The following is a 22077-nucleotide window of genomic DNA, read 5'->3' as shown; positions in this document are numbered from 1 at the left end:
CAGAAAGAAGAAATAGTGTGAGGAAGAGGATACAGCAGAAAATGGACCCCCTCCCCTGGTGAGTCCTTTCAGGTTCTCCATTCATACCATACTAATCTCTTATTGTCAGATACCTTTCTTTACCACATCCTTTGAAAGTAGATTTAATGCAACCTTGTAATTTAGTACTCATGTCAGTTACCTGTGAAAAGGAACAATTAGTTCACTGTGAATGTGCACATCCTCATTGCTCCATAATGGTTAAAGTGCTGATAGTAGGCATACAACTATATACACAGTTACCATACGTTCTTTAGTCTTTAGAAACAATAGGCAACAGACACATGGTACTCTCCTTTTGCCTTCAGGTCTTTGAGATACTCTGAAGCTAGAAGGAAGAATTTGAGAGTTCTGTGTGTGGACTACAGTGCTGCTGTGTATCTGTGCAGAGTAGTGTGGAGGAAGCTAAACATGTGGCTGGTCTTGGGTAGGGGCTGGCATCTTGGGATAGCCTTACCATGGTACGGGAGGGCAAGTATTGATGGTAATAATAGCAAGAAGAAAGAAGAGTTGACATGAGGGAACAGATGATACTCTTGGTAGTTATTTGTGAGGCTGCTTTGGTATTTTTCGGTATGATCTACTTTCATTACAGATGAAAGAATTGCGTTTATTAAATTTTCCACAATCAGGGAAAGTGGTGTAATATAATAGAGGTCTTGTTTCCTTAAAAGCCTAATTCTTAAACTAATTTTTTGTGTTTAAATTGGAGTCTTGTGATAATTTGGTCTTGTGGTGGAATTTAAAACAGTCTTACTGAAAGACTTCGAACAGCATTTCAGTCTAAAAATGGTTTAATTAGTGGCTTCTGCTGAAGATTGCTAAATCATGCAACTTCTGTGATTACAGATATTGATGAAACAATGTAGAATGATCAGAAACCTGGAAGAGGTCCAGTTACGAAAATGTCAGCTAACGCTTCCGGGGAAAGCAAACGAATTGCCATTGTAGAAAATAATATTTGATAGCTCTAATAAAGAACAAAAGCGTGTAATACTGCTCAGTCGTTTTTATGCGTATGCTTCAGTTAATCTTCTGTGGTCCTCCTCATGCTTGTAGGGATCAAGCCATGCCTCCAGATACATGTACAGGGGCATCTTGTCATGAGAGAAGTTGGATGTGGGCCATTTCACATGATTGCTTTCTCTTAACACATTGTAATTTTTGCAACACTATATGATGGAGATAGACGATGGCTGTCATTACAGAATGATTGCAAAAATCAGTCCATGTAAATATCAAAAGTCTAATATCAGAATGAGCTCACAAACTAAAATGTAACTATATTTACCATAATGTATGTAAAACTTAAACTGTTATGAAGCCAGCACAAGCCTACTAATTAGGAAACAAAATCATCTTATGTTAATGTTTCCTGGTTTCTATAACATACTAGTTATGCAAAGTAGTACTTTTGAAATGTGTTACAACATCAAGAGTTTTCTGAGCAACAAACCCACAAGCCTACAGCACAATGATCATTATGTTTCAACAATCCGTGCTGCTACTGCTTTACCCTAGATAGCATCCTGAGTTATGTTTTTCTTTCCCCCCATTTTTCTCTGTCTTCCTTTGCGGCAACTCTCTCTTAATTGGTGTGCAGATCCCCCGTTTTGTGACAGCTACCTCTTTCTCTTTATGATCTCCATGGCAGTTCTCTATTGTAGTCCTATAGTCATGTATTTGGTAGGGATGTCCGTTCTGTTATTAGTTGCTTGCGGTGGGTGGGATGATGCTTAGCTCACTGCACATAAGCCATGTAATAAACACAGAATATTCCTATAGTGCGCTGGGGGCCCTTGGCAAAGCATCTTGCATTATTTTGTGCCTTGTTTGTCTATATATTACAAAGCTGCAATGTGTAGATTTTCATACATAGTCCCACTGAGTTTAATGAACTTCAGTCATTGTCGTCTTTGCATTTCTTATTATTGCTGCACTTAAAATTCTAACTGCAACATACCTGGATGGAGGTCCTACTATAAACAGTGCATTATTGGTAGTGTTGTCAGCCGACCAGCTCAACAATTCCTAAAACATCAGATATTAGTAACATCAACATTTTAAAGTACATCGGCACAAGATTCGGGAAGGGGGAGAATCTGACATGTTTCAATGTATTTGATTTCCGCAAACCATAAAACCTTGAAGCAGATGATGTACTAATCATTCAGTCATGGTCTTGAATAGGAATCTAGGTGGTGAGTAAGTACTCACTGAAAGCACAGTTCCTGCATAATACCTTGGGTGGTGTTTCTCCCCATTCCAGCTTTTCACTGAATTCCAAATGCACATATGCCTTTTAGAGTTCAGTGGTGCATGTTGCCATTCCATGCTGTAATGCTGCAAATGCATGTGGTTTGGGGTCTGGTTGTTTTGCATCTATTTGTACTATAACCATAACATCCCTGCAAAATGCTGGGCAAAACACAATATAAATTCTGACTAATTGCTCTGACTAAATTAGCAGCTACCTGCATCCAGTATATGGATCTTTGTCCTTGGTTTCAAACCTGTGGTATAGCTAATATATAGTACTGAGCTGATATCTGTTAAGAAAGTGGAGACAATCAGCAAAACTAGCAAGTATTTTATCATTTGCATAATGTTTCTATTGGGCCAACTGCTTTAGAGTCTTTGCCTCATTCTCTAAGAGCAGAAGTATGGAATGCCACCCTTTCCGATTTGTGGCTAAGATGAAATATATTGCTCAAACCTACTACATGAGTTTGATTTAACAGTGACTTGAAGTCCTCAGTTTTGAGTTCACCTCTTTGTTCACCTTTTTAGTTGACCTAAATGTGTAAATCGCCTTGTTTATCCCTTCCCCCTAGAAAAAGACAATAAGCAGCTGCAGGGGCTAGTATATATTTTGGATTCATAAATGGCTCAATCCCTGAATGCTTGGCTCTGAGCAATGAACGACAATAATAAAAACATAAAACAATGCCAACAATTTAAAAGCTAATTAAAACCATTCATGGTTTACAGTATTCAGATGGCATTGGTACCTCCAATTACAACTGTGTCCCCGTCTCATGGGGGATGAGTGGGAGTGGGGGGAGTAAGAGGGCGGGAGTGCCAGCCAAGTTGGTAACCATCACTGTTCTCAACCAAATGCCTGGCAGAACATCTTTGCCTTGCAAGCCCTGCAGAACTGCAGGGCGCAGATGTAATTTGGGAGTTCCACCAGGCCAGGGCCAGGACAAAAAAAGCCCTGGCCCTGGATGAGGACAGTTGGATGTCTTTCTTTGGCCGGGGATCACCAGTAAGTCGCTCTTGGCAGAGCATTACACTCTTTGGGGGACATACCAAAGTAGGCACTTAACCCTTCCCTGCCCACTGCTTTCCCACTCAAAATTGTTCCTTCCTCTTGCTTTCTCCTGCTTAGGATTCAATACGTTTAGTGTCTAGTTCAGCCTGCAGACACGTGTACAGAACAAATGGAAAAGACTGAGAGCTAGACTGCTACTAGACATTAAATAAAGTCTAATGTTGAAATTGGCTTTTGCTATGTGCATTGTTTTGTGGAGGTACCAAGAACAACTGGATCATAATTGCAAATGAGCTACACAGAGCACTCTTTTTTTCAAACAAAGCCATGTAATTTTAAGATCTTCAACGTGGTCTCTGTGCTTCACACGCATGGGATCTAGTGCACATGTGCTGGATCGATCGGTGCTGTAGCAAGCTCTTTTAATGGATTTTCATGCCCAGTCCCTCAGGCGTGCGCAGGAACCCCACCGCGCATGTCCAGAGGGGTGGGTGCGGACATCCTGCCAGTTCCTTTCTTACCGCCGCGTTGGAAAGACCTCTTTCTTCGTCGGTCTGATTGGTTCGCTGTTCGCTTTTGCCTCACGGCTCTTTGGAATTATTTCCATTCTTTATCTTTTTTTTTAGTGATTTGTTCTTTTAAAAACGTTTTAAAAAATCCTTTATTTTCTTCTGAGGGGAATTTACCTCAGGCCTTCGGGCTACCCCCCCCCCCAACCGTTCCCTCCACTTCTCTTCGTTATGGAGAAGAAGTGGGGATTTTTCAATAGATGCAAACGTTGTGGTAGCAAACTTGCTCCTCCCGACCGTCATAACCTCTGCATTTTTTGCCTTGGAGAGTCTCACAAGCCAGAGTCCTGTCGTCACTGCGCTCGCTTCTCTAAATGAGAAAGAACCGCGCTGCACACCTTAAAGTGGCGCTGCTTGAATCAGCCCTTGCTCCTGCCTCAGCGATGGAGGAGAGACCGTCTGCATCGACAGCTCCGGCATCAAGACCTGCCTCCGATGTCGACTGCCCAACACCGAAGCCCTCGACATCAAAGACACGATCGTCTGCCTCCACGCCAATAAAAACGAAGGCTAAGGTGAGTACAGAGCATACGTCCGCGAAGAAGGGCACCTCCAAGTCCCTTAGGGCAGCGAAGAAGGGGAAGGAAGTGGTGCCTGCACTGGGTAATGCCCCTATAGTGCCTCTCGCTCCAACGGCAGTATCGATATCGGAGGCCGAAGTCCCTCCACCGATACCGACCATCCATGTATTGGACTCCCCTGTCCAGCAAATGGAGCCTCCTTACTCCGACATCAAAACGGTAGAGCTCCTAAGTCATCAGATGGATGCAGAGCATTCTCCATCTCCTTCTCCGTCGTCGTCATCAACGGTATCGGAAGCTCCCATCATCGATCCACATTGGCACCAATATACCTCATGTGATACGCAGCGTCATCCTCCACGTCTGCACACTCAATCCGTCGATATCGACAGCCGACATTACAGGGACAATACCCGCAGACAAGCTACTGCGTTGTCTCCCCGAAGTCCACGGTCCAGTAGCCGCTCCCCCAGAGTCTTCCTACCTCCCCCACCACCAATGTCGTGGGATCAACGACAGGTGAGGTACCTCTATGGGGCTTATCCACCGTCCCTGCCGTGGTTGACTCCAGCGGGCTATTCTGATTGGGATCGCTACTCGACCCAGTCCGTTCACAGGTCGAGATCCCCACACAAGTTGAGACCTTCAGCATCTCTGTTGCGTCCTCCTATAGTCGATCCGTCCTATCACACTCTGGAACCAAGTCGTCCACTCAATCCTCCGGTTGCTCCAAACCCTGTCATTCCTGTCGTCCAACCGAAACTAGTACCTTCTCAACAGGACACTTCGGTCCACACACCACATCCGGACTCCTCTGACTTCATGGAAGAGGACTCAGATACAGAAACTTCTGAGGCTCATACCTCGCCTGACCATACATCTCCCAACCAAGATGTTGCGGAGGACTTACCTGTATCTCCATCGGACAACCTTACCTCTTACACTGATCTAGTCAAAAGAATGGCCCACTCTTTAGGTCTCTCTGTCGTCCAGCAACATCCGCAGGCAACAGATTCTGTTTACGACATAGTTCAGCGCGATACCTCGTCCACCTTGGCATTGCCCATGTCCTCAGTACTACTGCAGGCAGCAAAATCACCATGGCTAAAACCTTCGTCCGCTCCTGTGCCCACAAGGAGATTGGATCGTATGTACACAGTCCAAGAGTCAGATGCCGGATTCCTCTTCTCCCACCCACAGCCTAACTCATGATAACCTCCTCCTCCAAATCTAAAAGAACACATTCCTCTCCTTCGGATAAGGAGAGTAAGAAATTGGATGCCTTTGGCAGGCGTTTCTACTCTACAGGAGCATTAGGAGTCAAGGCCTCTAACTATCTGGCCTGTATGAACCGATATCAGTATACTCTCTGGGAACGGTTCTCAGAACTTCTTACCTACCTCCCAGACGACAAACTTCAGGCAGCCAGAGTCATCCAAAAAGAAGGCATTGTGTTGGCAAAACAACAGCTCAACACTAGCAAACATGTCCTCGAAGCATCTTCACGAACAATGCCTTCTGCAATAGCTCTCAGACGACAGTCCTGGCTTCACAACACTAACCTCCCATTAGACACTATGTCTTATGTGGAAGACCTTCCCTTCGATGGCCTGGGTATCTTTAATGCCACTACTGATTCTACTTTGCAGGAGTTGGATAAGAGTATAAAGGCATCTCGAGCTCTAGGGGTCTCGTTGTCTGCAAGACAACAATATCGTCCTCGCACCTGGTCGAGGTCCTGGCAGAGGCATACCCCAACTCATCAGTCTCCAGACACACGATGGAGTCCAAGAATGTCCTTGGGAGGCCAAAAACCTGCCTTCCAGAAACCAAAATTCGGCTCCGGACAACAAGCTTCCCGCACCAAACAGTCCAAACCCTCCAAACAGGGTTTTTTACTTCCCTGTCACCGAGTCAGCTCCTACCCGTCTGTTTCCCTTTCTTCACACTTGGCATCGCGTCACCTCGGACAAGTGGGTGCTCTCCATTTTGACCAGAGGTTACAAAATTCAGTTCCTTCAGAACCCCAATACCCCTGTCGTCGTCTCCATGCCCCCTTCCCCACCTCTCCTCGAGGAGGTGTCCATCCTTCTGCAGAAGGGAGCCATCGAACGTGTACCACCACACCTCCAGGGGACGGGATTTTATTCCTGATACTTCACAGTCCTGAAGAGAGACGGAGGCATTTGACCCATATTAGATCTCAGGGAACTGAATCGTTTTGTGACCTACCACCGCTTCCGCATGGTGTCCCTACAACAGATCATGCCATTGCTTCGCAGACACATCTGGATGGCCACCCTTGACCTCCAAGACACATATTTCCACCTTACCATCCACCCCTTCCACCGCCAATACCTACGCTTTGCGATTGGTCAACAGCATTACCAGTACACAGCCCTTCTGTTCGGCCTGTCCAGCGCCCCCAGGGTCTTCACAAAAACTATGATTGTGGTTGCAGCTTTCCTCCGTCTCCAGGGTATCTCCATCTACCCATATATATACGATTGGCTTCTGGTAGCACCTTCCAGGAATGCCCTAGTCTACAATGTCACAGAAACTCTAGCACTGCTGGACAATCTCGGCCTGCTAGTCAATCGGCAAAAGTCCCAATTGTGTCCGGTCCAGCGCATATAGTACATTGGTGCAATACTGGATTCTCAGACATGCATGGCTTACCTGCCCCATGACAGGGCAACAAATATCATCTCCTTAGCTACTGTCGTCCATACCCAAACCTCTGTCACTGCCTTCCAAATTCAGAGGCTGCTTGGCTTGATGGCTGCAACTACATCAGTTCTCGTCTTTGCAAGACTAAAAATGTGCCCTTTACAACTCTGGTTCATCCGCAATTACGACCTGTCGAAACACACACACACTGTCGTCCTATCCCCTCCACCCAGCATACAGGACTCTTTACTTTGGTGGACTCTCCCTTTGAATATCCTCCAGGGAGCACCCCTCCGCCCTCCGTCGCCCGAGGTCACTATAACGACGGATGCTTCCCTGACAGGATGGGGTGCACACTCCAGGGGCCTCTCTGTTGGAGACAAATGGGACGCACGGATGAGGAAGTGTCACATAAACTTCCTAGAACTGCTGGCTATACGACATGCTGTAGCCAGCTTCCTACCGTTGATCAAGGGAAAATGTGACATGGTCCTCACGGACAACACCACAGCGCTTTCCTATGTCAACAGGGAGGCACAATGTCCCTTCGCCTATACAACCTTGCCATCCAATTGTGGGACTTATGCATCGCCAACAATATATTCCTTGTGGCCACTCACATTCCCGGTCACATGAACGTGCAGGCAGACCACCTAAGTCGAGCGGGACTCAGCCTCCACGAGTGGGGGATGAACCCAACATACCTCCTCCCACTCTTCCACAAGTGGGGAGTTCCTCAAGTCGATGTCTTTGCCACAAGAAACAACAAAAAGTGTCCTTTATTCTGCAGTCGAGGAGGCAAAGACCCACAATCTCTCAGAGACGGCCTCCTTTACCCTTGGTCTTTGGGACTCCTTTACCTGTTCCCCCCCTTACCTCTGCTTCTGAGAGTGGTCCGCAAGATTCTCAACGATGCCGCTGACTGTATCGTCATAACTCCATGGTGGCCAAGACAACCTTGGTTTTCAACAGTCCTTGAGCTATCACAGGGAACTTACCATCAATTCCCTCCGGCTCGGGACCTCCTCCCCGACTCCCCCGTCCTACATCACGACATTCCACAGCTGAAATTGACAGCATGGAGGATAATACACCGGCTTCTCCACCCGTGTAAGGAACGTCCTGTTCAATTCCAGGAAACCCACTACGCGGAGGTCCTACGATTATAAATGGCTTAGGTTCTGTTCTTCGCTTGGAGATGACGCCCCTCGAGCCACCTCTGTGGGTCTCGAAAGAGTCTTCCAATTCCTCCTCACCCTAGCTGACTTGGGACTTTCCCATTCATCATTACAAGTTTATTTGGCCGCCCTTTCAGCCTACCATGTTCTAGTTGACGGATGCACTTTGTTTTCCCATCCGATTTCAAAACGTTTTTTAAAAGGTTTGTTACACCTCTACCCTCCTGTCAAAGCTCCAGTCGCTCTTTGGGACCTTCCCCTCATTTTTCGCCAGCTTACGCGGAAGCCATTTGAGCCGCTTGCAACATGCGACCTTAAATTCCTGGCATGGAAAACAGCCTTTTTCATTGCCATTACCTCAGCTAGGTGAGTGGGAGAAATGTTGGCCTTCTGTCATGATACCCCTTTCCTGTCATTCCTGCCAGACGGAGTCCGCCTCGTCCTGGACATCTCCTTCCTGACTTCTTCCAAATCCATCATCAGCGGAAGACAAGTTATTACACACTTTAGACGTGAAATGCGCTCTCCTGTTCTACGTCAACAGAACACTCCCAACTAGACAAGACTCTCAACTATTCGTCTCGTACCCTTCGGCACGACGGCCCAGCACCTGTCAAAGTGGATTGTAGGTCTAATCCATCTCTGTTACCTACTCGCTAAACAGCCATTGCCTGGCCCTATCAGGGCTCATTCTACCGCGACTTCCACTGCCTTCCTTCAGGGAGTACCCTTACCGGACATTTGTAAAGCCGCTACCTGGGCTACACCTAACACCTTCATCAGGCACTACGCCCTAGACATCCGGAAGAACTCTTAATACCAACATGGGACATCGCATTCTACCTGTAGCTACGCAGTAAAAGACCTGCCAACACCCTCCTCCAAGTAGGCTACTGCTTGCTAATCTCCCATGGGTGTGAAGCACAGAGACCACGTCGAAGATAAGCAGGTTGCTTTCCAGTAACTGGTGACCTTCGAGTGGTCATCTGTGCATTCACACCACCCGCCCTCCTTCCCCGCTGCTGTCAGCTTCTACATTTTTGAATAGGGGTTGATTTGCGGCGGTTTGTAGGAACTGGCGGGATGAAGAAGAGAAGAGATTGGATTTATACCCCGCCCTTCACTTGGAGTCTCAGAGCAGCTTACAAACTCCTTTCCCTTCCCCTCCCCACAACAGACACCCTGTGAGGTGGGTGGGGCTGAGAGAACTCTGACACAAACTGCTCTTTTTCAAGGACAGCTGTGCCAGAGCTTGTGACTGACCCAAGGTCATATCAGCAGGTGCAAGTGGAGGAGTGGGGAATCAAACCCGGTTCTCCCAGATTAGAGTCCGCACACTTAACCACTACACCAAACTGATGTCCACGCCCACCCCTCTGGGCATGCGCGGTGGGGTTCCTGCGCATGCCCGAGGGACTGGGCGCGAAAATACGTTAAAAGAGCTTGCTACAGCACCGATCGATCCAGCGCGTGCACACTAGATCCCATGGGTGTGAATGCACAGATGACCACTTGAAGATCACCAGTTACTGGTAAGCAACCTGCTTTTAATAACTTTTTAACTGATACGTCATTGAAACAAAGTAAGACAGTTAATGTAGGGGTAGGAGTTCCTGTTTCATAAAACATATTTTGCTTTGATGTCTGTGATTCTTTTTGGCTTAAATGAACATCCTGAACAGACTGTTGTAATTTTGTTGTGCATCTGAAGATGAGTTCAGTTTTAAGCAGTGGATTGGAAGATTGGGCTTTATAATTCTGTTTTCTTTTTGCAGGGATGAATTGTAAAAGCTACGTCACCTGACCCAAACGTTGTGTTAACAGTGGACTGCTCATCTCCAATTCTAAAAAAGCTTTTTCAAAACCAACAGCAGTGCAGCTTGTTTTGGACTTTGTTACGCTGTTATCAGCATGGAAAAGTGTGTTGTTCTTTAATTTTATTTTGTAGTGATTTATTGCAAGTTTGGTAAACAACTGATGGAAAGTTTAAATTTGGGTAATGTTTCTTTTCAACATGCCCTTATTTTCACCTGTTTAAAGAAATGAAGGATATCTGCAAATAGACCTGCAATTGGCTACCTTTGCATTTTTGATTGGGAAGCATTTTTGAACACTTGTTTCAGCTCCAGTGTTCCTCCATCCAACTGCTTATCTGCACTTTCTGACACTACATGTGCACTCAAAGATTCTTTGTGTTCAGCCGTCTCTTAGATGCTACTAAAGTGAGATGAACTTCCTCTTTAAAGCTTTCAACGTGGTGTCATAGATTAGCATGTAGTATACACAATCAGCTGCTTTTCCCTTTAAATACCAGACATGTATATAAACTTCAGGGCAACAGAAGTGACAGTTCTTGATGTATAGTTTGCTGTTCAGGATGGACATAACTGACATAGTTTACCCTTTCCTTAACTTTTAGATTAATTTAGTGATTCATAGTCCAGTCTTGTTTTCTAGCTGACTTGCAGAACTGATGTATCTGAGTTTAATATAACCAATACTGTGTAAGCTATGTCCTAATCATTGAACAGATTATGCAGTGCTGCTTTGCCAAATAAAATTAAAACCAAAAACCAAAAAGGAGTTTCAAGTGTTGCTTCACTGGGGAAATATCTGGGTAGCTGAGCATTGTCACAGATTTTTACGGATGATTATTTTTCAGAGAAGTGGAAGCACTCACTGTCCTCATTGGGTTATGCAAGAAAAATATTTCTTCTGTTGTGTTTCTATAATGTCTTAGGAAGTACCTGTTAAAATCCAAAGCATCTGCTGAACAATTACTATTTATTTTATAGGGTTTGTGATTTATTTATAGACATCTTCCCCTCCCCCTGGCTGCCTTTATAATTCTGTCATCATTTCTCAAGGGCTTCATTTATTATAGTTCAATAAAAGGTGATTGCATAACAACTCCTACTGTAGGAACATGAGAATTCATGTAGTCTTTTAAAAAGAAACAACAATACTGTAGAAACAACAATACTGTAAGGCTATGCCTTTATCACAACAATGATCTACCATTTTGAAACTTTTCTTTAAAATTTATTTGTCAAACCGTGTCTACCAAATGCATTTGAGCATTTGTCGTACTACTATTGCACAACACTTCTCCGAAAAATTGTCAGTTCATGTGGCTCTGTTATATCATTTTTCAAAGTATCCAAATATACTCTAAGTTAAAATAGAGATGCTATTAGTACAGAACTGCACTGATGGCATTTTCATGATGCTTTAAAATATTCAAAGTACTTAATATATCATGTTATATTTAATGTAATACTTACATTACATTAAGTACATACTTAATATAAGGTACATAAGTGAGGCTGTGAGCATGAGTGATGGCTTCTCCAGGAGTTTTTAACTCCCTCCCAAGACTTACCCTGGCCATTTTTAAAAAATTGGTGGTTTAATTTCTGACCCTGTATGCTTTGCGGTTTATTCTCAAGGCTCAAGAAGGAAGTAAGTGCCAGGAAGCACACTGGTGGGCACTCTCACAGCCCCAGGACCCATGTTAAGGATCACTGCCTGAAAGTGGTTATGTGAACGGCAACTGTTACCTGATCTCAGGGCAATATTTTTTTCTCGGGGAAACAAAGCAACACACCTCTTCAGACTGCAGAGGAGATTAATTTCCTATATGGAGATAAATAGGTAGGATAGCAATAACAATTTGGCCACCTGCCAAGAAGAGGAAAGCTAGATGGCTATTGCGATACCCTGTGTTGCGCCATAAAGGTTTTTGCACATACACCCCAATTCGTTTGGAGAAAAGGTACAAAGCAGTGTGCATGGGACCTGTTGGAATAGACGATGTCTGGTGTACAAAGGAGAAGAGAAGACTCTGGTGTACAAGGGAGCAGCAAGAAGACAGATAGGATATTGAAGATAGCACCTTCTCTCTCCTGTTAAGTGTAATGGTTAAGTGTGCGGACTTTAATCTGGGAGCACTGGGTTTGATTCCCCATGCCTCCACGTGCAGCTGCTGGATGACCTTGGGAAGCCATAGTTCTGTCAGAGCTGTTCTTGAAAGAGCAGTTCTCAAATGAGCTCTCTCAGCCCCACCTACCTCACAGGGTGTCTGTTGTGGGGAGGGGAAGGGAAAGGAGTTTGTAAGCCGCTCTGAGACTCCGAGTGAAGGTATAAATCCATTCTCCCCTTCACTCTTTGTCTGTCTACAGATTGCTACTCTTAACAACAGTTTCCCACTTCTTCTCAGAAATGTTTCACCTTGGGCTCCAGTCTCAGCTAGAGATGTAGTCAGGAACCTATCTCTCCTCTTTCCTATCAAGCATGTTAGTGCCTAAAAAACCCTTTACCTACTCTTTAATAATCAGGTTGTGCCCCTTAATTACTCTGCCAATAGGACCCACTCCCAGTTAAAGTGAAACTTTCCCACCTGAGATAGGAAGGGGGGAAAGGTCTGGACACCCTGTCAGAAGTATGCAAGCCAAGGACCAGGGAACAATGTAGTGAAGTCTGTCTTGAACAGCCTCTGTTTTCAAAGTTCCTGCAGGGCTGCATCAATTCCAGGGAAGGGAATGCCAAGGTAACACCATTGACTGCACAACTTAGTCTCATATGTATAATTTCTTGGTTCTGTTACACACTGTAGTGTTCTGATACAATTTCCCATTGCTTTTCTGCTGCAGTGAACTGAGATTGTAGTTTAGTAAATAAAGATCTTTTCCCTTTAAAGATCTCAGACTGTGGTTAAAGTTCTCACCCAGGCTCATCCTGAGACTGCTCATCCACAAAACAGGCTAGAAACTCCTGACTGGGCTACAGACAGCTGGCCAGGGGGAGCCTGTGTGTGAAGCAGTACAGGCACACAAACACACACACACACGTGCCCATAGCCCCATCTTTTCCTGAGGCTGCTTTAAGTGATGGGAGCTTCTGAAGAAAGAGTGAGATGGGAAGAAGTAGGGCTCACTCCACACTCAGATTCCCCTCTACCTCTTAAGCAAGGACAGCAGGAAGGAAGGGGAGTCATTTTACAGGCACTAGCAAGGACAGCTTTATTATGCATGTGTACAAAAAATAACGTGATGGAAAGAAAAACAAAGGCCCGTTCATTTACAGTGGTATTGCTCATTGTATCAACATTGTATCAGAAGAAGTGTGCGTGCACATGAAAGCTTATACCTTGAATTTAAAAAACGGTCTTAAAGGTGCCACTGTACTCAAACTTTGTTCTGCACCATCACTGGTTACTGCCAGTTCTCACAGAAGAATATAAAAGTAATATGTGAAGGTTGAAGCTGTAGAGAAAATCAAATCCCCCCCCCCCCCAATAATGCACAAGGAAAGAAATTTTAAAGCTTGATCTGCATCCATTTGGGCTTTGGCCTGAACACTGTGCCTCTTCCACAGTAAGTTGTGTGTTATTTTTGAAAGTAGAAGGGTACATTGCACTTTGGGGAATGGGAGAAATGACATGTAGCTGTAAGTGCACACTGTGAATTGTCACAATCACTTGCAGTCACCACTATAATATTGGAGAACATAAAAAAAACACCTAATGATACAAAGTTGTAAGCAGTAGATACGTAACTTTCAGACCTAGTTTTCACTGAAGCAGAAAACTTTAGTCTGGACAGCAGCACTTTTGATGAAATGTGGGGAATCACATAAATTAATGTTTCTCCATTAAAAAAATGTATGCAGGAAGCTAAACGTTAGGAAGAAGTGTTCTAACTTTCCCTCCGACATGCTACTTTTTTACATGAAGGGTTTTTTGGGGAGCCCCCACCTTCTGTCATGGGAGCCCCCACCTGCAATCTGAAGTGAAATAGCTCACACCAAGTTTACCATTTCAGTGAGCAAAACTCCATGTATTGACTGATTTGCAACATTGCTGAGCCCAGTTCCTTTTTATTTACAGGTGATCACTACATAGATTTAGTTGTACTGAAAATAAACACTGTGCAAGTTACTAAGAATAAAATAAGTTTATTATCTCTTATTTTACATAATTAGACAGGGACATTATTAATTTGGGTTGTCTGCGATAGGATTCTGATAAGAAAGACATATCAAAAATTGCATGCCTTTGCTGCATTGATTGGTATCAGATTTGTAACATATGCACAGTTGGATAAAGAGGAGAGTTCACATACTATAACTAAGACATACAGTACACAACTTTACAGGATAGCACGTCATAACGCTTCAGTTGTACATTGAATTTTAATTGGCGCCGCTACTGAAGCTCAAGAAGCTTGCAAGATCAAGTGAAGGTCAAGTTAGCAATAACCATTGGAACTTTGTGGAAACAGGCAATGTTGTATCAATGTTTCATGGAAAGCCCATGGGTAGAAGCAACAGTTAGTAGTAATAGGGGTGAGTTGTCAGAATCAATCTTGCACCTTGATTAAGACTGACACTTTAATGAGGCAGACCCAGGTTTATATAAAGTGATTTGCCTGTGATGAGTAAGAATTGCCTCCAAATATGTAGGCAGGGAGACTTTTAAAAATTGGCTGAGATTGTCACGTCCCCCCCCCCTCACACTATTGATGTGCCATAAATAACTTGTGCAGATTGTTGAACTAGAAAAAAAGAATCCCAACTAGGAGATTTTGTGGACATTTACCAGAAATGGTAAATCAAGTCCCTAATGCTGGCCTCTAACATCTGCTACAGCTGTGTTATGCAAAATACAGGGGTAGGAGAAGGAGAAGAAGGGGGCTGAAGCCTGAGATAAGGTTGCCAATGAATCTAGAGAACAAGGTCCTGTTCCTTTAATAGAGACTAAAGATGTGGAAATGGGCACCTAAAGCTTCCCATGGCATGGGGGTAAATAACATTGCCTAGTAAATAACAACCCATTAAGCTTCTGTTAGAGTACAGGATACTTTTTTCTTCAGGGAGCTGACAACCCTAGCCTTAGATGGGAGCACAGCCAGCACAAGCACTAGGGTAGGTCCAAAGTGGTCCGCTGAGTACAACACACGGTCCAGAGCAGCATGATGGAATTGTCACCTTTTGTTAAAGTGAGAAAGAGAAGACGTTTTTAAAACGTGGGACATGAAACCCTGTTCTGCAGAGAAGCCAAAGATGGGAAATTGTAGCAACAAAGTTTTCCCCTATCTTGAGCTGAGGTGGCACAGCACAGGTCTTCCTTAGATTGTCCAGTAGCAGCATCTACACAGCTTTACAGTCTAGCAGAGGCTGTCAGCACTGAGAAGCACATGATGGGCCTTGTCACACAACTATACAGCTGTGTCTCATTCCTAACTCACTATCACTTGGGATCACTTTCGGGTGCACAGTGTAGGGCAGGGTGACAAGGGAGCTCCAAGCCTAAATTGTCTGCGGTTTCTCACAACGGTAACACATTTCTATATAGGAAAACATGTTTATAATTGAACCTATTCAGATCCAGAAATGGTGGTGGGTTTTTTTTTTATTACACAATATTGATTTATATAAGATATATCTTGTCTATGAGCTAAATTAGTCATTTCTCACAAAATTGACCCTGTAAGGAAATACTCCAGAAAAGGGATGTTTAAGATCTGATGTGATCCCTGCACCACTGCAAAATGTCCTAACCTGTGGCATCACACTGGCATCATGTGACAATTCAGGCCATCATAATAATGGTTCAGCCATGCACTGCCAGTGATAAACACTGTAACCAGAAGTGGTGCTGCAAGGTTGCTATCTCATACCATAGGGCAGGTCTGAGAGCAACACATTTATCACAAGTTCTAAAGGCATTTTACTCATCACAAATCCAGCTCCATCAGTGCCACGCTGCACACCTGAAATATGGCAGTAAGGTGTTTCTCTGGGATTGCAACTGACACAGAGCATAGCATGATAGACTTGCCTCCTTCACCAAGCATAGGATACTCCTGTAGCTGTGGCAGAGGAAGCCATACTGTACACATCTACTCTACCATAGTTCTTAAAATAACTGTTTTGAAGGTGGTAGCTTCTAAACATGAGTTGTTGTTGTTTTTTAATGCAAGAGGCACACTGTTTCAGGAAAGCTGGAGGAAGGCAAGGAAGCAACCTGAATCCTGCTTTAGAGATACATCCCATTTATGAGGTAATCTGATTCCTCAGACATAATGGGCCGAGCTTTCTTCAGTTTCTGTCTCACTAAGTGCAATCGGCACGCTACCATGAGAAGCAGCAAAGCGGTGATGGCCAACCCTAAAGCCAGCGGGAGAACAGCACCTAGAAAAAGAAGTCAAAGAGTGTCAATATTGGAACTCCTCAAGAAAGCAAGAAATCAAAGCTAACCATGTTAAAACAATAATGGGCTACCCATTCCTCTCCAATATGAAATGTTGCCCCCATACTATACAGTGAATAACAGCAGGTTAACAGAGGAGGATTCTCGCTTTGTGGAAAGTAGTTCCACATTTTGCTGGATGCCTTCCAGGTAGGAAGGCTAGTTTCCATGTTACAAAGTCCACAGGGTGGACTGTGGGGTTGCCAGACTGCCTGGTGAGGGCAGGGGTCTCCTGATTTCCAGCACTCCCCCCCCCCAATCTGCCCCTCTTACTGGCAGGAACCTGAAAATCATTGCGACATGCCTACAAAAACTGGAAGTGATGTGGGCACATTGGGGACGTCAGAGGGTGACACTCTGGTTTTTGCGCAAAACTCTATGATTTGAAGCGACTTCTACCATAGAGTTTTGCCCAAAACCCAAAGCATTACCCCCCGGAATCCCTGACATACCTTCGTCACTTTCTGTTTATGTATGCATGCCGTGATGCTCCTCCCCACTCCCCGAAAGTCCTTCCACTGCTGGCACAACTACTGGACCTGGCAACCCTAGCAGACAGACATTTTCTGGGAGTTTTGTGCAGAGAACGTAGTCCCCAGGCAGGTCTGATTTGGACTGGGACTTCAGTGCATAGGCAGATGGGACTTAAGCCTCCATCCAGTGCCATTTCCCCAGCTTGAAATGGACGGGGGGGGGGGAGCAACCGAGGCAGTTTTTTTAATGGACACACGGGATTCAAGTCATTCTTGTGTCATCTCGTCATCGTTCTTGACAGTTTAAAGCCAATTTAAAAATCTGAACCCGAGCTTTTGTTCCCCTGGAACTTTTAATAAGAACTTGAGTCAGCTGCCGGAAGGACAATTAAAAGAAGATCAAGGAACCGACGGTGAGAAGAGTGAACTGAGTAATCACAGCCATCGGGAAATTAATGTCACTAGCACTTTATTGTGTTACACAGTTTAAATGATTTTAAAATTGTTTTCATCTAAAATTTATATTCATGTTTTATTGTAAATTATGTATTGATTTTATGTAAGCCGCCCTGAGCCAGCCTTGCCTGGAAGGGCGGGGTAGAAATCCAATAAACAAACAAACAAATAAATAAATAAGATAAACTATATCACTCATCTCCACTAGTTAGACCCCATGATTTTAGGAGTAGGGAGATGGGATTTGTTTTTTCAATGGCATGTTTACAGTTTAAAAAAATTAAGTGCTATTTCATTTGTAAGCCCAGCTCTCTGGGGAAAAAAGTAGTTAAAGACACAGCAACACAATTACCTGTTTCTGGAACTGGGTGGCTCTTTGCAGTCTGAGCGCCCTTTAGTATCACAATGTCATTTTCATTCTTAGCATCTGTATCTTTCCCTGAGGTTCTAGAGACTGGAAAAAAAATATTGATTACCTTCGCTCAATAACTTCAAAATAATTTGCACTATAGCAAATCTGTTAATTTTCTTCCTGATTTCAGTAATGAAAGCACACATTAGGTTCAGAGCTGGTTGCTTTTTCAAAAGAGAAACTGGAAGCCAACTGTATTTTAGAAAGGGGTGGTAGTGAAAGAAATGCTGAAATCAGGTTTGTTTATTTCACTGATCTGACCATGACATAGGTAAAGGTAAAGGTTCCCTTGCTCGAAAGCCAGTCGAATCCGACTCTAGGGTTGCAGTGCTCATCTCCGTTTCAAAGCAGAAGAGCCAGCGCTGTCCGAAGACGTTTCCGTGGTCATGTGGCTGGCATGACTTAACACCAAGGTGCACGGAACGCTGTTACCTTCCCACCGAAGGTAACAATTTCTTGCTTTCGAACTGCTAGGTTGGCAGGAGCTGGAACTAGAGACGGGAGCTCACTCCATCATGCGGCAACTCGGGTCTCGAACTGCTGAACTACCGACCTTCCACAGCCTGCAGTTCAGCGTCTTAACCACTTGAGCCACTGCAGCTCCTGACCATGACATAGCACAACGCAATTAGACAACCACAAAGCAAAAACAAAGTTAATGAACAAAACCTGATAACGCTAACATGTAAAGAGCAAAGCTGACAAAACAGGATGATGATCTAGCGGCTGGCTAGAACCAAGCAAGACAGTACCTGTACATTCCTAAATACAGTTATACCCTTTTTTAAGCCCATTTACACATACAAACTTCTCAAAAGCAAAATATGATTGTGTGTTTTGCATATAATTTCTAGCTAAAAGTTAATTTCAATGCAACCCTGGCCTAAGATGCCAACAAAGGCAGGTGTTTTATACCACTGCTTTTAATGCAATATTTGGTACCTTTGTAGAGAGCACTTATGCTCACTGGCAGGCATTTTGGCTGTAAGAAACAGACTGCCATGGCTGTGGGCGTCGACAACTGCTACTGCTGCAGTGTTTGCCAGATAATTTGTTGAGCCAACAAAATGTTGTAAACAAACTGTTACAATGCACTAGAGATCCTAGACAGATCTGAGTGTAAAATTATCACTTTCGGTAGCTAAAATTAAGGGTACATGTGTTCACATTTAGATGGCATGATTATGGGGAAAGCTCCTTGCTTTTCTCTGATGTTGTAAAGAAATGCTTTACATGAGACATTCCTATCAGAAACAAAATAATTATATCCCTGTATATTTATATTTATTTATTTATTTATTTATTTACTAGACTTTTACCCCGCCCTCCCGCCGAAGCGGCTCAGGGCGGCTTACAGTAGTTTAAAAACCAGTATAACAATTAATACAATATCACATCTAAAACAATACGATCAATAATGGATGGGTTAATTTAATAAATGGGTTAATTTGGGCAAATTTCCAATTAGAAGCACCCAGGTTTCCCTTGACATGTATAGTCCGAATGTACACAGCAAAATATTTACTGCTGCGTTACCTCAGAAGCCACTTCATTTCAAGAACTGTGTATTGTCTCGGATGTTGTATGAATGACAGCACAACTACAATATACATGTATAAGCATAAAATAATTCCTTGTGTGCTCCCAGAAAGCTCTATAAAATTGATATAATATTCCTATAAAAATCCACACAAATGGTGAAAAATAACAAAAAAGTACTGCTTCACAAGCAGTCTGTGTTAAGTTCTCAGCCTCTGTATCCACAACTGGTTACTCAAAAGAAAACAAAGTATTAGAGGCTGCTTTAATGCTAAAACTAAGGGTACACTTGACACATGACTACCACCAAAAATGACTTCCCATGTCAAGCTTCCCTTCTCTTCTGCCCCCTCCCCAACACGGGTGATTAACATAAGAACATAAGAGAACATAAGAGACGCCAATGTTGGATCAGGCAAAAGGCCCATCCAGTCCAACACCCTGTGTCACACAGTGGCCAGAAATACCAGGTGCCATCAGGAGGTCCACCAGTGGGGCCAGGACATTGGAAGCCCTCCCACTGTTGCCCCCCCCAAGCACCAAGAAGACAGAGCATCACTTGCCCCAGAGCCCCTATCTATACCTTGTGGCTAATAGCCACTGATGGCCCTCTGCTCCATATGCCTATCTTAATTCCCTTTTGAAGCCGTCCATGCTTGTAGCCGCCACCACTTCCTGTGGCAGTGAATTCCATGTGTTAATCACTCTTTGGGTGAAGAAGTACTTCCTTTTATCCGTTCTAACCCGACCGCTCAGCAGTTTCATGGAGTGCCCACGAGTTCTTGTATTGTGAGAAAGGGAGAAAAGTACCTCTTTCTCTACCTGCCCTTTCCCATGCATAATCTTTGGGTGAAGAAGTACTTCCTTTTATCCGTTCTAACGGATTACTTACCTTGCTCCACCTCATTGTCCACTGGCAGCAGGAACACAACATGGGATGATGTTAGGACATGGGATAAGTTGTGTAACTAGGGATGGGCAGGAACCAGCTTACAAACTAAAGTTCACAATGAATTTTGACCGGTTTGTGCTTTGCAAAGTCAAGTTCACGGCAGGTTGCCTGGCATAAACTTTCAAGCTGCTCGTGGAGGTCTGTGCCGGTTTGGGAACAGAGACATTTCCAGACAGACTGTCTCCACTCAATCAAAATGTTTACATAACTTCAAAGCAAACTTGGAAGGCATGTAGGGGAGCATCCAGTGGAGGTCCTTGGTGACTTTGATGTCTCTAGGTTGCACAGGATCTGTTCTATACACTCTTGCCTCTGCCGTTTTGACAGGCGCTGGTTCAGGAGGTTCAAGAGTGTATTGAATGGATCCTGTACAAGCCAGAGACACTAAACTTGCAGCAGATCTCCCCTGGATGCCCCTCTACATGCCCTCCAAGTTTGGTGTCTCTAGCTTGCACAGGATCCATCCTATACACTCCTGAACCTCATGAACCTGCACCTGTCAAAATGACAGGCGCAGGTTCAGGAGTGTATAGAACGGATCCTGTGCAAGCTAGAGACACCAAACTCACAGGCAACCTGCCCTCCAAGTTAGGTGAAGATTGGATTTACAGGGTCTGATTTATGACCACCCCAAAATAGGTGCCCCCAGGAAAGTACTTTCGGGGGGGCACAATCTTTGGGGGGCTGTAACAGATCCCGTAAACCGAATCCTCACCAAACTTGGAGGGTAGGAAGAGAAGAGTCTGCTGGAGATCCCCTGCAAGTTTGATGTCTCTAGCACACCGGGGGGTGGGGATTCTACCACCTCATGAACCAAACCCATTTCTGAGGCAGCTAAAAGTTTGTGAAGGTCCACGGTTCATGACAGGGCACACCATGAACCAAATTTTTCTGGTTCATGCCCATCCCTATGTGTAACAAGATAGATAGAGATGGGGAACTTGACACATGCCAGCAGCAGCGCACTGAGCATATGATGTAATTTCACCCTCAAACAGATGCACAATGTGTTCCGTAACAACATTTCCCTATTTTTAAACAAATATCTTATAACAACCAAATAGAGAGCCCCGGTTGCGGGCTTGGACAGTGATCGCTGGAGATCAACCCATTCTTCATGAAAATAGGAGTTATAAGTGTGTCTCAGGGATTGTAGATATCCTCTCTATAGACAGGAATGTCCAGGTTTTTCCAGTAGTGAGGCTATGTGTAGTGCATCCACCCCCAAATTTAGCTACTAAACAACTCAGACTTGTTAATATTATCCCTGAATGTCAGAGTCAAGAGGCTTCAGACTTGGTGTACAAGTACTGGATGCGACTCAACCATAAGTTAAGCACATTGGAGGCTTTATTCCAAGCTATTTTCCTTCCGTCAGTAATTCTTCACAGTGCTCTGGTTTCATGATGTAATTGTAGTGGAAGTAAATTTTAATAGATGACTTTTTTTGTTTGTTTGCGAAAAACCTCAGGTGGCCTGCACCCTCAGGTCAGGCAGGCTGCATTTGGCTTGTGGGCCACATGTACGATACACATGCTTTAAGAAGGCCCTGGTCACACGGGCCGGATATCGTGGGGGGGGGGAGGCATGGCTAAATGCCCCGGAGAAAACTAACCCGTGGCTGCCCGAGCACACGTCCGGTCGAGGTCCCATGGTTCGGGGAAAATGCCAATCAGACGGGTATCCTGCAGCGCGGCACAGAAGCCGCGCAGCGCAATCACACTGGCAATCACTCTTTGTGCG

The 22077-nt window shown here is 44.4% G+C and overlaps 2 protein-coding genes across 2 annotated transcripts in view; one reads left to right on the top strand and one right to left on the bottom strand.

The window, feature by feature from the left end:
• Positions 1-10824, top strand: part of PCMT1 (protein-L-isoaspartate (D-aspartate) O-methyltransferase) — a 67791-nt gene extending 56967 nt beyond the window's left edge. The window contains exon 8 of the mRNA XM_015410154.1: positions 10027-10824. The gene's annotated coding sequence lies outside the window, so the exon portion shown is untranslated. The remainder of the gene's footprint in view (positions 1-10026) is intronic.
• A 5196-nt stretch (positions 10825-16020) lies between these two features.
• LRP11 (LDL receptor related protein 11) overlaps positions 16021-22077 on the bottom strand; it is a 31098-nt gene continuing 25041 nt past the window's right edge. Inside the window, exons 6-7 of the mRNA XM_015410149.1 lie at positions 17784-17885; positions 16021-16444 (exon numbers count right to left, since the gene is read on the bottom strand). Coding sequence (XP_015265635.1) covers positions 16290-16444; positions 17784-17885 — 257 coding nt within the window. The 3' untranslated portion in view covers positions 16021-16289. The remainder of the gene's footprint in view (positions 16445-17783; positions 17886-22077) is intronic.

Source organism: Gekko japonicus, unplaced genomic scaffold, assembly GCF_001447785.1.
Source record: "Gekko japonicus isolate JY-2015 unplaced genomic scaffold, Gekko_japonicus_V1.1 scaffold646, whole genome shotgun sequence".
Lineage (NCBI taxonomy): Eukaryota > Metazoa > Chordata > Lepidosauria > Squamata > Gekkonidae > Gekko > Gekko japonicus.
This window is presented reverse-complemented; position numbering and strand designations above follow the sequence as displayed.